Source organism: Primulina tabacum, chromosome 9, assembly GCF_025594145.1.
Source record: "Primulina tabacum isolate GXHZ01 chromosome 9, ASM2559414v2, whole genome shotgun sequence".
NCBI classification, from domain to species: Eukaryota; Viridiplantae; Streptophyta; class Magnoliopsida; order Lamiales; family Gesneriaceae; genus Primulina; species Primulina tabacum.
This window is the reverse complement of record NC_134558.1, coordinates 37,188,644-37,203,160: the sequence shown is the minus strand read 5'-3', so window position 1 is coordinate 37,203,160 and position 14,517 is coordinate 37,188,644. Positions and strand designations below refer to the sequence as shown.

Here is a 14,517-nt window from a genome sequence, read left to right as displayed (position 1 = left end):
TAAACTTCAAATAAAGTCGCTATCAATTTTGTGGAATTTAAAAGGCAAATAGGTATATAGATAAATATTTGCAGGGTGAGAAGGAATTGAAATGTTCAGATAAAAGACTTTAGGTCGGGTTTGGACCAAATAATTTGAAGTCACATGGATAAAATTTCATTTGCTTGTTTGAATGAATTAACTATTCTTCAATGGATTTCGAATCCCTTCTTTTCTAATTAATGTACGTGTAATGTTTATTATTATGTATTTGAATTAAATAAATCGAAAATGAATGTCATTTTAAATTCATACTCGAATCAAATCTTTTTATTCAAGTTAAACCCTATATATATATGGCTGATCTGTTGTGCATCATAGATTTAATTTCACAAGTAATGTGAAGCTTACATATTATGTTGCTTTACGTAATCAAGTTTATCTTGACCATTTCAAGAATTAGTTTAATAAAACTTGAAAATATTACCTATAATTAAATTATTGATACATCAAATTTAGGTTTGTCTCACAAATCTTATGTTAGTCGTTCAATAAAAATCTTAATTTTTTTGTTATAACATAAAAAATAAATTTCTATTTTTCTCGAGTTTCTATAACAATGAGTTATAGTGATTCGAGCCAATTCTAATTTTTTTGGTAAATATATATATAGATTTAAGCACAGTCTACTTTTTTTAAAAGATATCACGGTGCAAATAACTCATGAAATTAATATCTAGAATACCTATTTAACTTTCACAGTGAATAAATGTTGATTTTCGATTTTTCAAAAGGGATTTGATGAAAATAACTCATAAAAGTGATAAATTCATTTTATCAATTCTTTTATCTAATATAATTTAATTTTGAAATTATATTTAAAATATATTAAAATGTAACTTTTGAATCTAAGTGAAACTTGTTGTATATTACACGGGTTACATATTAATTTAAATAATATATAAATTTTGAAAAATGATATTGATTAAACTTTTTTTTTGAAAATTAACTCTCTTGTTTCGAATACGCTAGGAACAATATGTTTTTTTTAAAAAAAAACATGAAGATCATTTTGCTAACTATTCCATGACGACCGACTGCATTGACGGTTAACACCATACTCTCGAGGAGCCAAATTCCACGCCAAGATCCTAGGTATATAATCAATTTTTTTAATTATTATTAACATATCTCTCTTAATTAATTCTTGAAAAAATAAAACAATTTTTTAACGAATTTTAAAAAACTAAATAGAAAGTTTAATAAGAGGCGAGGGAGATTTTTTTTTAATTAACGTGAGCCAATACAATTTCGTCACGTGGGACAACCTGCTTGTCATCCCAGGCATGCTTATCCAAATTGCCTCTCATCTACCCCATTCACCCGTTCAACCCCTACAAATTCAACCCCATCTCCAGTTTGGCAAAACTTTGCTACGAATCGTCACATCAGACGCGACTTCTATCTCCAGTATGGGCAATTGCATAATCAAGGAATCCTCCATGCAATGGGGAGGCGAAGACTGGGGTACGTCTTTCGCACGTGAATCCGATACAACCGGGAATCGCTACACCGTAACAGAAAGAACGAGTCTTCTTGAAGTTCCGTCAGTGCCTAAAGCTGCAGGAACGAAGGTGAAGATAAGAATCTCGAGGAAGCAGTTGTCAGATATGTTGAATAATGCAGACGTCGCCGGATTATCGGCGCAGGAAGTTTTGGTTCGCTTGAGTTACGCCGGCGATCGATTTGAGGGCCATAGACGGTCGTGGACGCCTGCCTTGCAAAGCATTCCTGAATGAGTTTAGGTAGAGGGCCAGTTTTTGTTTATTACAAAATCATGATGCATGTACAGGTACGAAGTTGGACCAAAAATTGTTTTTTTTTTTTAATTAAAAAAAATTATTATAAAAAATTTTGTGAGACGATCTTACGAGTTAATTTTGTGAGATATATCTTCTATATAAGTCACTCATTAAAAATCATGATTCACCCGTATCACTAATAAAAATCCGGAGGATCATCTCGTAACAAATTATTATCATTGTAAAGTTGAACAAAATTATAGTGTTTTGAGTTCTTTATTTGCTGTATGACTAAATCTATACAATTTTTAAGATGAGTTCTTATTTTTGTTTCAGCCTAGTATATTTATGGATGACTTGAGATCTACTTTCAACTTTACAATCTGGAATTAATTAGGTTTTGATTTTAGTTTTAGTTATCACATTCAATCATTTCAATCGACTTAATTGGTCCAATCGTTGATGTGAATTTTCATTCGATTCCATGTAATTTTATTACAATTTAGAATTGTAAATATTTTTCAAACTTGCATGTGAATATGAATCATATTTGTAGCAAAAAATAATATTTTTAATAGTGAAAATAATCAAGTCGGGGTTGGATCATAGGATTTTTTGTGAAAAATTAATATTATCAAAAAAGTATCTTAACAATTAAATTTGTTCACGCGTCCCCTGTGCTCTGCACTTTGTTGGTGACGGATTTAGTTGCAGAATTAGTAAAATGTAACAGGGAAAATAATAAATCCATAGCAATTTATTGATCGTTACACGATGATAAAATATTTAAGGCTGATATGAAAAAATGAAAGATAATGATAAATCCATCGCAATTTATTGATCGTTGCACTCTTTGCTTCTTCACTCCCTTCATCTTTTGTTTGGATAAACGGTGAGTTTCTTTCTTGGTTGGTTGAACTTGTAAAGAACGATTTTACTCAATAAATTGCTAGTTTACCGTAAAAAAAAAAAAAAAAAAAACCTCGAACCTAATACAAAATGATACATAAATGTTGAAACTCTTATCTTTTGCATCAAACAATATTTAATATTCAAGTTGAATAATTTATAAATGGTCAGACGTAGAGAAAAGGCCTCATATGCAGGTTTATAAATTTTTTTATAAAGTCTTCAGATATAAAACTTTAGGACATGTCTCTGTCGTTCATCATGGATTAAATTCACATGTACGTAATATTATATTGCTTTACGTATTCGAAAATCTCTCGACCATTTCAAGAATTAGTTTGGAAAAAATTGAAAAATTAATATATTGGCCGGGGAACATCCAACTTTGGACATTTTTGTTGAACGAATAAGATAAATTATTTAATTATACATTCGTTCAACAAAAATCTTATGTTGCGTTTTGATGTAAGGATTTGGTTTGAAATGAATTATTCGATCTGAAAAATGAAATTGTAAGGCCACTGATCATTTGAATACATTGTAAGTCCACTATAATTATCATTATATTTACATAAAATTTAAAAATGATAGATTTGAAATTTACCTGAGGTAAATCAATCGAACCAATCAAATGAATTTGAAAGTCGTCGTATCTAAATTTATATCCAAACGATCAGGTGGCCCACCAAATATTCCATGACCCGACGCATTCACACCCCGCTCTTGAGGAGCCACAAGATCCTTTCCAAACCAGTTTTTGATTTTTTGTCAAAGATAAAAATTTGTGTGAAATGATTTTATGAGTCGTATTTTATGAGACAGATCTCTTATTTGGGTTATCCATGAAAAAAATATTACTTTTTATGCTTATAGTATTACTTTTTAGGCAAAAACTCGTGTGAGATGGTCTCACGGCGCGGGTCGTATTTTGTGAAACAGATATCTTATTTGGATTATCATTGAAAACGTATTACTTTTTATGCTAAGAGTATTATTTTTTATTGTGAATATCGATATGGTTGACCCGTCTCACCGCTCACAGATAAAGATTCGTGAAACCGTCTCACAAGAGACCTACTCTATTTTTTATTGTGAATATCGGTAGGGTTGACCCGTCTCACAGATAAAGATTTATGAGACTGTCTCATAACAGACCTACTATTTGGTCAAATATAATAAATATTAATAATTGTTTAAATTTAAAATATATACTTTTGTTAATTCTATTTGGTCACGTGGGACAGCCGCGCTGCAGTCTTATCCACGCATTCTAGCTATAGCACAACTTTGCATGGGCAACTGCATCATCAAGGAATCCTCCATGCAATGGGCGGCGAAGACCGGGCGGGGTACGTCCTTCACGCGCACGTGATCAATCCAGTTTCCCCGACGATAGAACCAGGATTCGCTACGCCCAAACAGAAAGAAAAAGTCTCCTTGGAGTTTCGTCATTACCTAAAGCGGCAGGAACGAATGGATTATCGGCGGAGGAAGCTTTTGCCCGATTGATCGTGGACCCTGCGTGCCTTGCAAAGCATTCCTAAATGTAGGCTTTTTTGTTCATCACAAAATCATACATGTTGTCGCAGGTTTTGTATAGGGACCAAAAAGGTTTTCTATTAATTTTTTTTATGTTATATATTCGCGTAATATTCATCAATGTATATATATGTGATCTTTTTATACAAAAACCGAAGTTCTAGTTCCTCAACAAAAGGGAAAATGCATGCCCAAGATTGTTTATAGTTTGTTAATTTTAACTCTACAATGATGTTTTAACCATTAGTTTCAAATCTTTTAATCTATAAACTAATATTTTTACCAAATATGAGAGCTTTCATATGGGCATGTGCGGGCTCATCCCGTCGCGGGTTGTGAAATAGGTTGGCCAACCCGTAAAAAAAACATACAAAAAAATTACGAAAGTAACACAAAAACTTAGAGATTCAAACATAAATATTAGCAATGTCACGAAACAGTTTTGATATGGTGTACACCTATCTTGCATACCTATGTGAGCACCGATGAGGTGACAATCACCAATTTTTCTATATTTCATCACATCCAATAGGTGAGTGATACCTCATCGGTGTTCACATAGGTGTGCACGGAAGGTGTGCATCATATCAAAACTGTGTCACAAAAATAAAAAGTATTAAATATCATAATCAGACAAACATATAAAATTTATACGTCAACAATTATATTTTAAATAAATAATCACAAATACAAACAATATGAAAGACATAAATAGAAACTTAATTATATTATAAATAAGAAAAGTTGAGACATTACATCTTTTTTGACCTACTTCCAAACGAGTTGCTTAAATGTTAATCCTGACTCGTTTGGACCACTTCACCAATTATATGTACTTGGGGGTCCAACGTGCTAATTATAATTTATCAAAATTCCAAAATTTGAAACGAAAGTGCTATATATAAACGGGATGAGAATCGAAATTCAAGAATTCATAGTCGCGCCATTGCTCACTGAGCGCGGGACATTTTCAATTCGTGGAGTTGATGATATTCTCCCCACTTCAACAACTAGCTTTCTTCACATGGCGGATTTTGAGCTGGGGCCTCCTTCATTCTCTCTAGGGCTCGATTTCGACATTGAATCGGAACCGCCTCCCAACTCATCAACCCAGCCAGCTGAACAGCCTCCAATTGAAATAAACGAAGACGGATATTTTGAATCCCCAGTGAGGGTTTCGAACCCACCTCGGGCACTCAAAAGGCTCCGAAAGGGGCCTTCCGTACATCCCAAATCCGAGGTCCGAAGTGGAGAAGCCGATGACGCATGGGGAAAATACGATGTGGATGATGAAATCGAGGGTTTCTCTTCTGAGGAAGATTGCCCTAGAGGTACAAGTGTCATTATTTTGCCTGTAATTAAAATACGATTCTCGTTTGAATACCAGTACCTTTTCAAGCATCCGTAGATGAACCCATTTCTGAAATTCAATGAATATTTGTTTATGCTAGTGATTCACCTGTAATAAACTTGGATATGACTGTAAATTTTATTGCTTGGAGTGATTTAAAGAATTTTGAAGAATTGTTAGGACTCACGAGATGCTGTTATTGGCTCCTCTGTCTGCCAAGTTTTTGCTAGGAAAACTGGCTCAATGCGAAATGTATAAAATGCAAATTGTTAGAGAAGTGAATGACACAAGAATTTTGGGTAAATCTTCACTATGTTCATCGTAAACAGTGTTCCTCCTTTATATTCAATTTCTAATCAAGTGAGACGAATAAGGAAAACAGAAATGGAATCAAATCTTGTGATATTGTTACAGCTGAATAAATAATCCACGAGCTTGTAGAGGTCACCTCATCCTCCAAGCATGTGAGTGTCATACGTGCGAGAGAGATAATAATGCATATGCTCAAATGTTTCATTTTTGAGAATGACTTTTGATATTTTTCTCCCCTCGTACCTCTGCTCGTGCTGGCCCAAGTGCAGTGTGGAAAAAAAAAAGTGGCTGCAGACTTATGAAGCAAATCGATTGGATTTTCTTTTTATTGTTTTGTAACCACAAAATATTTAATGATCTAAACATTGAATAGCAGAATTGCTGTTCTTGCTGGTAGAATCCACCATTTTTGGAATTGAAATGGCATGATTTTAAAACTTGGCTTACTAGCTCTTGAGAGAGTATCAGCTAGTTAAAGAGAACAATGAGGACAGATTGAGTGATTTTGGCGAATTTGGTCTTGTTAGGGATAAGTCTAGATAGTCTATTGAATGAAACAATCTTTCAATCTCATCAACTATTCCACAATTGCTTTTGGAATTGACATGGAATCATTGTAGATAATTAAATACTTCATTTAAAATAGTTTGATTCTAAGTTATACAGGCTGCTGCAAATTTTACCTGTAAATAAGTTAATTAAGCTGAAGACAGGACTTGGCGCACGATTCTTTAATGGTTTTGTGGAATATTGCTTTCAGCTATCGCTTGATACATCATGTGTTATTTTATGTTATTTATCCTCGACCTATATCTTCCTTTGTTTTATAAGCTTTTTAGTGTTATTTACCCTATCAATAACCTTAGTGCTGTCACATTTCTCTTGACATCAAAATACCATTTTTCTGTTGCGACTGTCTTGGCTGTCTCACGTTATTCTTTGATTGTAGTTTCGTTTTAATGGCTCGAGACTCTATGGTCACCTTTACCTTTCATTTGCTCATAATCTTCATCTATGTTTTATCTAGTTGGAAATCTTCCTGGTCGTTCTATATGTAGCAGCTCAAAGCCGTCACTGCATGGTCGGCAAGTTTTGGCTACACAATCTGGTAGTCTCTGGAAATCAACCAATAGGGAACAGGTATTAGGTGCTTCGACATCTGTCAGTCCTCTCCGAAGATTCCAGCTGATCGATTCTGATTCTGACGATCCATCTGATGGCAAAGATGTGTCTACAGTTGGTCGCTTAACTTCATCTTCAAGGAAAATGCAATCAAATCCTCGTCAACACGCAGCCTCGGGCTTCTTTGGGACAGGGAAAGCATCAGTTGGCAATCACGAAACTGATTTGTGGAATGAATTCTGCAAGGAGAAGAGTTTTCACATCCCTACACCTGCTTTTGATGAGGTCTGTGATGAGTTTTTTAGATCCAGTAAATCTGAGAATGAAGTGGTAATTGACGGTGAGGACTCTAACAATGGGAAGAATTGGGATGTAGGTTCTTTTCCTCCAGCTCATCGCTACTTTTTCCATATTGATTCGAGAATTCAGAAACTGGTTCGTGACCGTTTGCCCAACTTCTTCCCCTTGGGAGCAGCAAAAAATCAGGAACATAAGCAGCAGACGGCATCAGTTATCGATTACATGTATTGCTATTTCAGAATATTTGGGATTTAACTGTTGTTTTTCCTTCTCGTGCTGTCCATATTTTTTTTATTTGAACTTGTCTATATGTTCGTAGGCACCAATTCGGCCATGAAGAAAATTCAGAGAGAACATTCGAGACTAGCTCCATGAGGACCAAGAGAAATGTTTCAAAATCGAACTCCGTCATGCCTGAAGATTCTGAGAATTGGGTGAATACAAAAGGTTGTGGAATTCCTAAAAATGCTGGCAAGAGAAGGGTGCATGCTGCCAGTAAATCTGGTGGTCACTGGTACACCAACTCAAGTGGCCAAAGAGTAAGTGTAACTTCATATATAAATACCAATTTGTTCTCTTTTCATACTTTTTGTTTTATTTGTCAATTGGAAGCAGCAAAGAAGAACTCTAATGACATTTAAACATTTCACACTCAATCTTGATATATCTTTTTATTTCCTTCAAGCCAATATTGATATAGCTTGATGCCAATACGAGGCAAAAAGTACATATAAATATTTAATCAAGATAACCTTGCCAGTGAAGCTGATATCTTCTTCTCGATGACCCTGCACACGCATACACCCGTTTATGATTATTTGCTTTCATATATTATTTTATTTACAGTATTAATAAAACTGACAAATGATTTTCAGGTTTACGTTAGCAGAAATGGGCAGCAGTTGAGTGGTCAAAGTGCTTACAGGGGTTATAGGAAGGTACTTTTAGAAGATACATATAAGTATATTTCATATGTGATTATTAGTTATAATGCAATGTTCTCCTGTATTTCAATTGTCCATTGAATTTCAATGACTTAACCTTTTTTAAATCATAACATTTGTGCTAGTCAACTTTCATCACCATTTACCATATCTTGCTAAGGTTTTTAACAACTTTCTGCGTGTTGAAATTGTCATGTTTATGACTACTAACTGGATTACTATGGTGAGAGACATAAGGACAAGAATTCAGTTCCAATTCACGAATCAACAATGGTGATTGTGCTGACAGGAAAGTGGGATCGGGTTCAAAAATTTGAAGAAGAAAGCAGCTGCGAAGAAGAAAACTGCTGCAAAGAAAAAAAGTGCTCCGAAGAAGAAATAAGCCTTGTCAATTTAGGAAATTCACTCTGCGCCTTCGGGCATGTATTTGTGGTTAAGGAGAAATCTATAGTATTTTATTTACAGTTAGATATTTTTTCAATGAAACAAGACACCCTTTTGTCGAGTTGTTTTGACTTGAAGCCATTTGCATAATTGCTTGCATGTGGCATGAGATTCTACCCATCAATAACACCATCTTCACAATTTCTTGAAAACACGGGTTCAAACTTCAAATGTATTCAATTCTAGGAAATATTTTTCATTCTAGAAATTTAATCAACAGAAATAAAAAACGATGTCATTTTGATTTTATTTCCTAAAATATACTGAATGCCATTAATTTTTTCAATATAATAACTTTAATTTTTTTTTTCCACACTAATAAGTGAAAAATTACACTTTCAAGGATGATTATATATATATATATATATGTATGTATATTTTAAAAAAACCCAAGTAATCATCAGATAAATAAAAAATAGTAATATCCATCGATCATGATGGGTAAGAACGAAGGGGAAGGAATTTATAATACCATTCTGGATATATTATGTGCGACAAGATTGTGTAAATTATAGTGTATTTTTTATAATTCCCTTTAACACCACCCCTTTAACACCCACTCTCCAATGTGAGTGGGTGTATGAACGTCCCTATTAGCGACTGCTTTATAGAAACCGTCGCCGATTTGCTGACACGCGGGCCCCACATGTTTTGAATTATTTTAACGCCCAAAGAAATTGGACATTTAGCGACGGTTTTGAATGTCGCTAATTGCGACGGATTTTCAAAAACCGTCGCTAAACGTTGTTACTTATTTTATGTATTGGTTTAAAGTATCCGTTGGTGAATATAACCGTTGCAAAATAGCCGTTGCAAACTAGCCGTTGGAATATAGCCGTTGCAAATTTCAATATAAATAGACACCTTGTACTATACAATTCTTTATTCTACAAACATACAATTTGGCAAACAGATACACTTGAATTTGTTTACTCCAAAATGTCTCAATATTCCAGTAGTTCAACCTCTAGCTCGACAAGTGAAAACGAAGTCCAAGTTGAAGTTGATGACGAAGATTATGATCCGGGGAAAGAGCTAATGTCATTGATACTTCAACAAAGTCGACAAATAGTTGAATCATGTCAAAGTAATAACGTGATGCGGCGAAGAGTAAGATGAATGAGTGAACAGCATGACCCACAAATAATGAGTGTGAATGTTAAAATGAATGTGAGAGAATAGACGTGTTAATGTAATGTGTATGTGGCATGTTGATTCCTCGATTTTTGATGAGGTGGTGGGTGTTAACACCCAACAACGAACGCGGATGCTCTCTGACTCCAGAATCGAACATCCAAGTCAAGATAACCACACTAAAAAGCAACCAACTCGCCACTGGTGGTTCCATGTAATTTTTGGTGAAGCCATGGATTTTAAACTGGTGGTCTTGATTCTGGTCGTGCTGACAATCGGCGCCGCGGCGGAGTACATTCGACCACCGCCGCGCAAAATGATTTACTTTCCGTGGCATTTGAGGCCCTCTTCTCAGCCTCAACAGGTGAAATTCTTTCCCCCTTTTTTCCCCGAGGGGAATTCAGGAGATGAAGGTGGAACTGTTGGGTATTCGAGGTTTTTTTTTAAACAGGTTATTTTGAGATTTAGGGTTGAGTTTTTTTTTTTAAAGCTTTGAGATTCACTTGTTTTTTGACTTTTTTTGTCATCTTTTAATGTTGGTTTGTTGCTATTTACTGGACCAGGAAAGAGAGTGGCTTGATTGTGTTTTTAGGGTGTTCCTAGTAAAAGGGTTTACGAGATTTGGTTTTGAGTGCCTTCACGGTATTTATCTAAAAAACAGGACAGCATGTATTTATGCGTATCTTTTAGGCGATAACATTGGTCTGCTATACCTGACTTTATGGCTAAATTTATTACACTCGATCTGGTTCCCTTTAGCTTTTCTGAAAAGTGAAGAAAATTTTGAAAAGTTTCCCAATCCAAGTATAATCCGTACTGTGTTTTTTTGTCAAGATGAGCGACTCTGTGACTGTTTTGGTTTCAATGGCAGGTTCACATCTCCTTGGCCGGAGACAAACACATGCGGATATCATGGATAACTGGCGACAAACATGCTCCTTCGATTGTTGAATATGGAACATCATCTCAAAATTACAGGTTTAAAGCTCAAGGAGAGAGTACTAGTTATAGCTATTTACTTTATAGCTCTGGAAAGATTCACCATACGGTGATTGGTCCCCTGGAATACGGCACGTTGTATTTCTATAGATGTGGTGGTGAGGGCACCGAGTTTCAACTCAAAACTCCACCCTCTCAATTTCCAGTTACGTTTGCTGTGGCAGGTGATTTAGGTCAGACTGGATGGACTAAGTCAACTTTGGACCACATAGACCAGTGCACATATGATGTACATATGCTTCCTGGAGACCTTTCCTATGCGGATTATATACAGCATAGGTGGGACACATTCGGGGAACTAGTGCAGCCCCTTGCTAGTGCAAGACCGTGGATGGTGACCCAAGGGAACCATGAGAAGGAGAATATACCATTCTTCATTGACAGCTTCAAATCCTATAACTCGAGATGGAAGATGCCGTATGAAGAGAGTGGGTCCAGTTCGAACCTCTATTATTCTTTTGACGTGGCCGGAGTTCATGTCATCATGCTTGGTTCGTATACTGATTATGATCAGTACTCCGATCAATATAGTTGGCTTAAGGTCTGTTTAAAGTAGCAACATTATATTCTTCATTAATTGATGTATAGTTAGGCATTGCATTTACCAGCATATATATATGTGTCACATGACCTGGCATGTAGATATAACAGCTATGGGATTGATTTGTCTTAAGAAACATTCTCTGAAAGTGTGAGTGTCAGTGTCAGGCGGAAATAAATCTCTTATTTATCTTGGAACAGTTATTGTCCGGTTTAAAAATGGGGCAATAATTAGGATTCTGATGAAGCATTTTTTTATGAACTGTGTTTTGTGATCTTTATAACCTTTCTTCCTTAAATTTTTGCAGTCTGATCTTTTAATGGTGGACCGTGAAAGGACACCCTGGCTACTTGTGTTGTTTCATGCACCATGGTATAATAGTAACGAGGCTCATCAAGGTGAAGGTGATGGCATGATGGCAGCGATGGAGCCCTTGCTTCATGCTGCTAGTGTGGACGTTATTTTTACGGGCCATGTGCATGCTTATGAGCGCTCTGTATGACTTCAACCTATTGCTTTTATAATCCTAATTATCTTTTAACAATTGATGACTTTTTTTGTTGTTGTTAACAGAGGCGTGTGTACAATGGTAAAGTGGATCCTTGTGGAGCTGTTCACATTACAATTGGCGATGGTGGAAACGGTGAAGGTTTAGCTCACAAGTGAGTCATCTTTTAACAAGGAAGAATTATGTTCAGTGTCAATAAAAAATCTGTTAATTTAGCTACTTGTTTAGGTGGAAGGTTTGTCTTTCTTCTTTTTTTTACATGATGTTCCATTTTTAGGTTGCAACTTGACTCGTATTCCCCCGCCTCCTCCCACCGGAAACAATGAAGGAAAAGGAAAATTTGATGTCCTAGATCTATTAATTAACATCTTCACTCATACTTAACTATCATTACTCTGTCTGGCAAGTCCAACAGAGATGAACATTCTCCGTTCTTAGATTACATTAGAATCCTTGAGTTAAGTTATTTTACAGCATCTTCTGCCATATCCTTTTGAGTTATTATTGTTGCCTGACTGGAGGATTAAATTTGATTACTTAGCATTTGAATTTTGGAAAATCAACTTATAGGTATCTGGATCCCCAGCCCGAGTGGTCTGTCTTCCGCGAAGCAAGTTTTGGTCATGGTGAATTCAAGATAGTGAACTCTACTCATGCATTTTGGAGTTGGCACAGGAACGACGACGACGAACCAGTGAGGTCTGATGAAATATGGGTTACGTCTCTATATGGTTCTGGATGTGTTTCGGCAAAGAGTCACGAGCCAAGAAAAATTCTACTGGAGCCTTGAAACTGGTGGGTTATTAAAACCTTTTATGTCTATATGTATATATGCTGCATGGAACTTGTTTGCTGTTCAATATCTGTATCAATATTACTACATAATATCTGCCGGTTGCCACCACAAAGAAATTTTGGATATGATGTACTTTAAAATTTATCTTTATAGTTTGTACGATGGAGTTTTATAAACTTAAATTGTTACTGAATATTAATCAGCACTTCACAATTTATGTACCATTATGTTGGTGTTTCCTTCTGCAGAAAATATTAGGTGGAGGTTATACGTTAAAATTTAGAAACTAATACGGAGAATTTGAAAATCCATCAAAATTATTTGAGAAATGATGAATGTGAAACTCACTAAATCAATATTAGCAAGGTTCTTTTAAATTGTTAATTTAACTTTTTTATGCTAATTAGAGACAAATAATTATGTTTATTAAAAAAATGTATAAATAATTTCGATTTGGTTCAATTTAGATGATTAAATTCTTAAAAAAGAATCTATTTTTAGCTAGGATAAAGAGATAAAACATTGTAATAAACTCAACACGTATTTTTGCGATGTTTCCGATGAATATTATTGTAGTGTCCAATTGGTATTCGAAGTCATAATCCAAATCATCTTTCGAATGAAACAATAGATGTCTTTTACTCGTGTCCGCTAGCTTTTTATATTTTCCATACTCACACATTCCAACAACGTGGAGAAAGAAAGATGATATCGGATCATTTTTAAAGTTCAAAACAAAAAATGAGCCATTTTGGTTACTTATTTTCGTCTAATTTCTAACTTAGTCCTGTATATTTAAATTTTAAACAATTGTAGTCCCTTTTAATCGACATAACTATGAGAACCCAAGCCATGAACTTGAGATGAAACCCTCAGTGGTCAAAGATAATCCGAAATAGGACCGCAATACGAAGAAGTTCCAATCCGCATAGTTGACACCATGGATCGAGTTTTGAGACGAAGGTGTACAAAACTTATCTTCAAGCTTTACCTTATTCTGATCCAACAATAAAAAATAAGGGCTTTCGGGTTTTTTCACCTGGTCTTGCGTTGCATCTATTTTAAAATTCTTATTTATATTCTATTTATAATATAAATATTTTAGAAGAAAGATTATAACCATGTCCCCTCTCGATTGATTAGTTGTAATGTTCACGAGGTTTATATAAAAAAATGTTCAATGAATTACTTTTCTACTGACTGAATCGCTTGAATGACGCTTGTATTGCTCTCCCACAACCCCGTTTTCACGGTTTAGGCTGCTCCCATTTCGTGCCCCTCTCTATACTAGATAAGAAGCAGAACATGCCATCACCTACAGCCCTTTCCTCTGCCAGGGACTTCCACGAAATGAAAACAGGTGGCATCGTTGTATGCTCCACTTTTGTTGCCCTGGTCTATATTCTGGAGTATTCCTATGGCCGATCTGTCACCCAACCTACTTAAACAACCTAAAAGCTTGACCCCGTCTCGTTTGGAGAATGACCCCTTATGGTACGGCTTAGTCAGTTATTCTCGCAGTTCAGCTAAGATTCGGACCACAATTTCTCTGAAAGCATGGTTTTTGCTTCACTCCCCCTTTGAGCTCGTCCATTCGTTGGGTGATCCCTTGCTCTCACGTTCGAGTATTTGCTCGTCGTTTAGGCCCGCAATCATACGGAATGTGAAGCTATATGGGAATTAGAAGAAGACATGGGGAATCGATACCCTTATCTCTTCAAACCACTAGTAAAATCAAGTTTCGAAGACGAAACTTCTCGTAAAGAGAGAGAGTTGTGAGAACCCGAAATTTCAGCAGAACTAACAATTTCAGCAGCTTGCAAAATTTCAGTAGCAA

General features: G+C 35.4%; 2 protein-coding genes across 2 annotated transcripts; both read left to right on the top strand.

Annotated features, from left to right (window-relative positions):
- Positions 1-5,119: 5,119 nt before the first annotated feature.
- On the top strand, positions 5,120-8,841 carry LOC142555766 (uncharacterized). The gene is made up of 5 exons (XM_075666847.1): positions 5,120-5,560; positions 6,920-7,538; positions 7,634-7,853; positions 8,190-8,252; positions 8,548-8,841. Exons 1-5 carry the CDS (start codon positions 5,140-5,142, stop codon positions 8,638-8,640), a joined length of 1,416 nt encoding a protein of 471 aa, XP_075522962.1. The 5' UTR covers positions 5,120-5,139; the 3' UTR covers positions 8,641-8,841.
- Positions 8,842-9,974: 1,133 nt separating this feature from the next.
- LOC142555765 (purple acid phosphatase 18) lies at positions 9,975-12,895 on the top strand. Its single transcript, XM_075666846.1, has 5 exons — positions 9,975-10,200; positions 10,708-11,376; positions 11,684-11,872; positions 11,950-12,038; positions 12,455-12,895. Exons 1-5 carry the CDS (start codon positions 10,069-10,071, stop codon positions 12,672-12,674), a joined length of 1,299 nt encoding a protein of 432 aa, XP_075522961.1. The 5' UTR covers positions 9,975-10,068; the 3' UTR covers positions 12,675-12,895.
- The last annotated feature ends 1,622 nt before the right edge of the window (positions 12,896-14,517 follow it).

Coding starts and splice junctions, on each gene's coding strand:
- LOC142555766 (XM_075666847.1), top strand. CDS start 5,140: ATGAGAATCGAAATTCAAGAATTCATAGTCGCGCCATTGCTCACTGAG. Junction 7,539..7,633: donor GCATCAGTTATCGATTACAT/GTATTGCTATTT, acceptor ATATGTTCGTAG/GCACCAATTCGGCCATGAAG. Junction 8,253..8,547: donor CTTACAGGGGTTATAGGAAG/GTACTTTTAGAA, acceptor TTGTGCTGACAG/GAAAGTGGGATCGGGTTCAA.
- LOC142555765 (XM_075666846.1), top strand. CDS start 10,069: ATGGATTTTAAACTGGTGGTCTTGATTCTGGTCGTGCTGACAATCGGC. Junction 10,201..10,707: donor CCTCTTCTCAGCCTCAACAG/GTGAAATTCTTT, acceptor TTTCAATGGCAG/GTTCACATCTCCTTGGCCGG. Junction 12,039..12,454: donor GGTGAAGGTTTAGCTCACAA/GTGAGTCATCTT, acceptor ATCAACTTATAG/GTATCTGGATCCCCAGCCCG.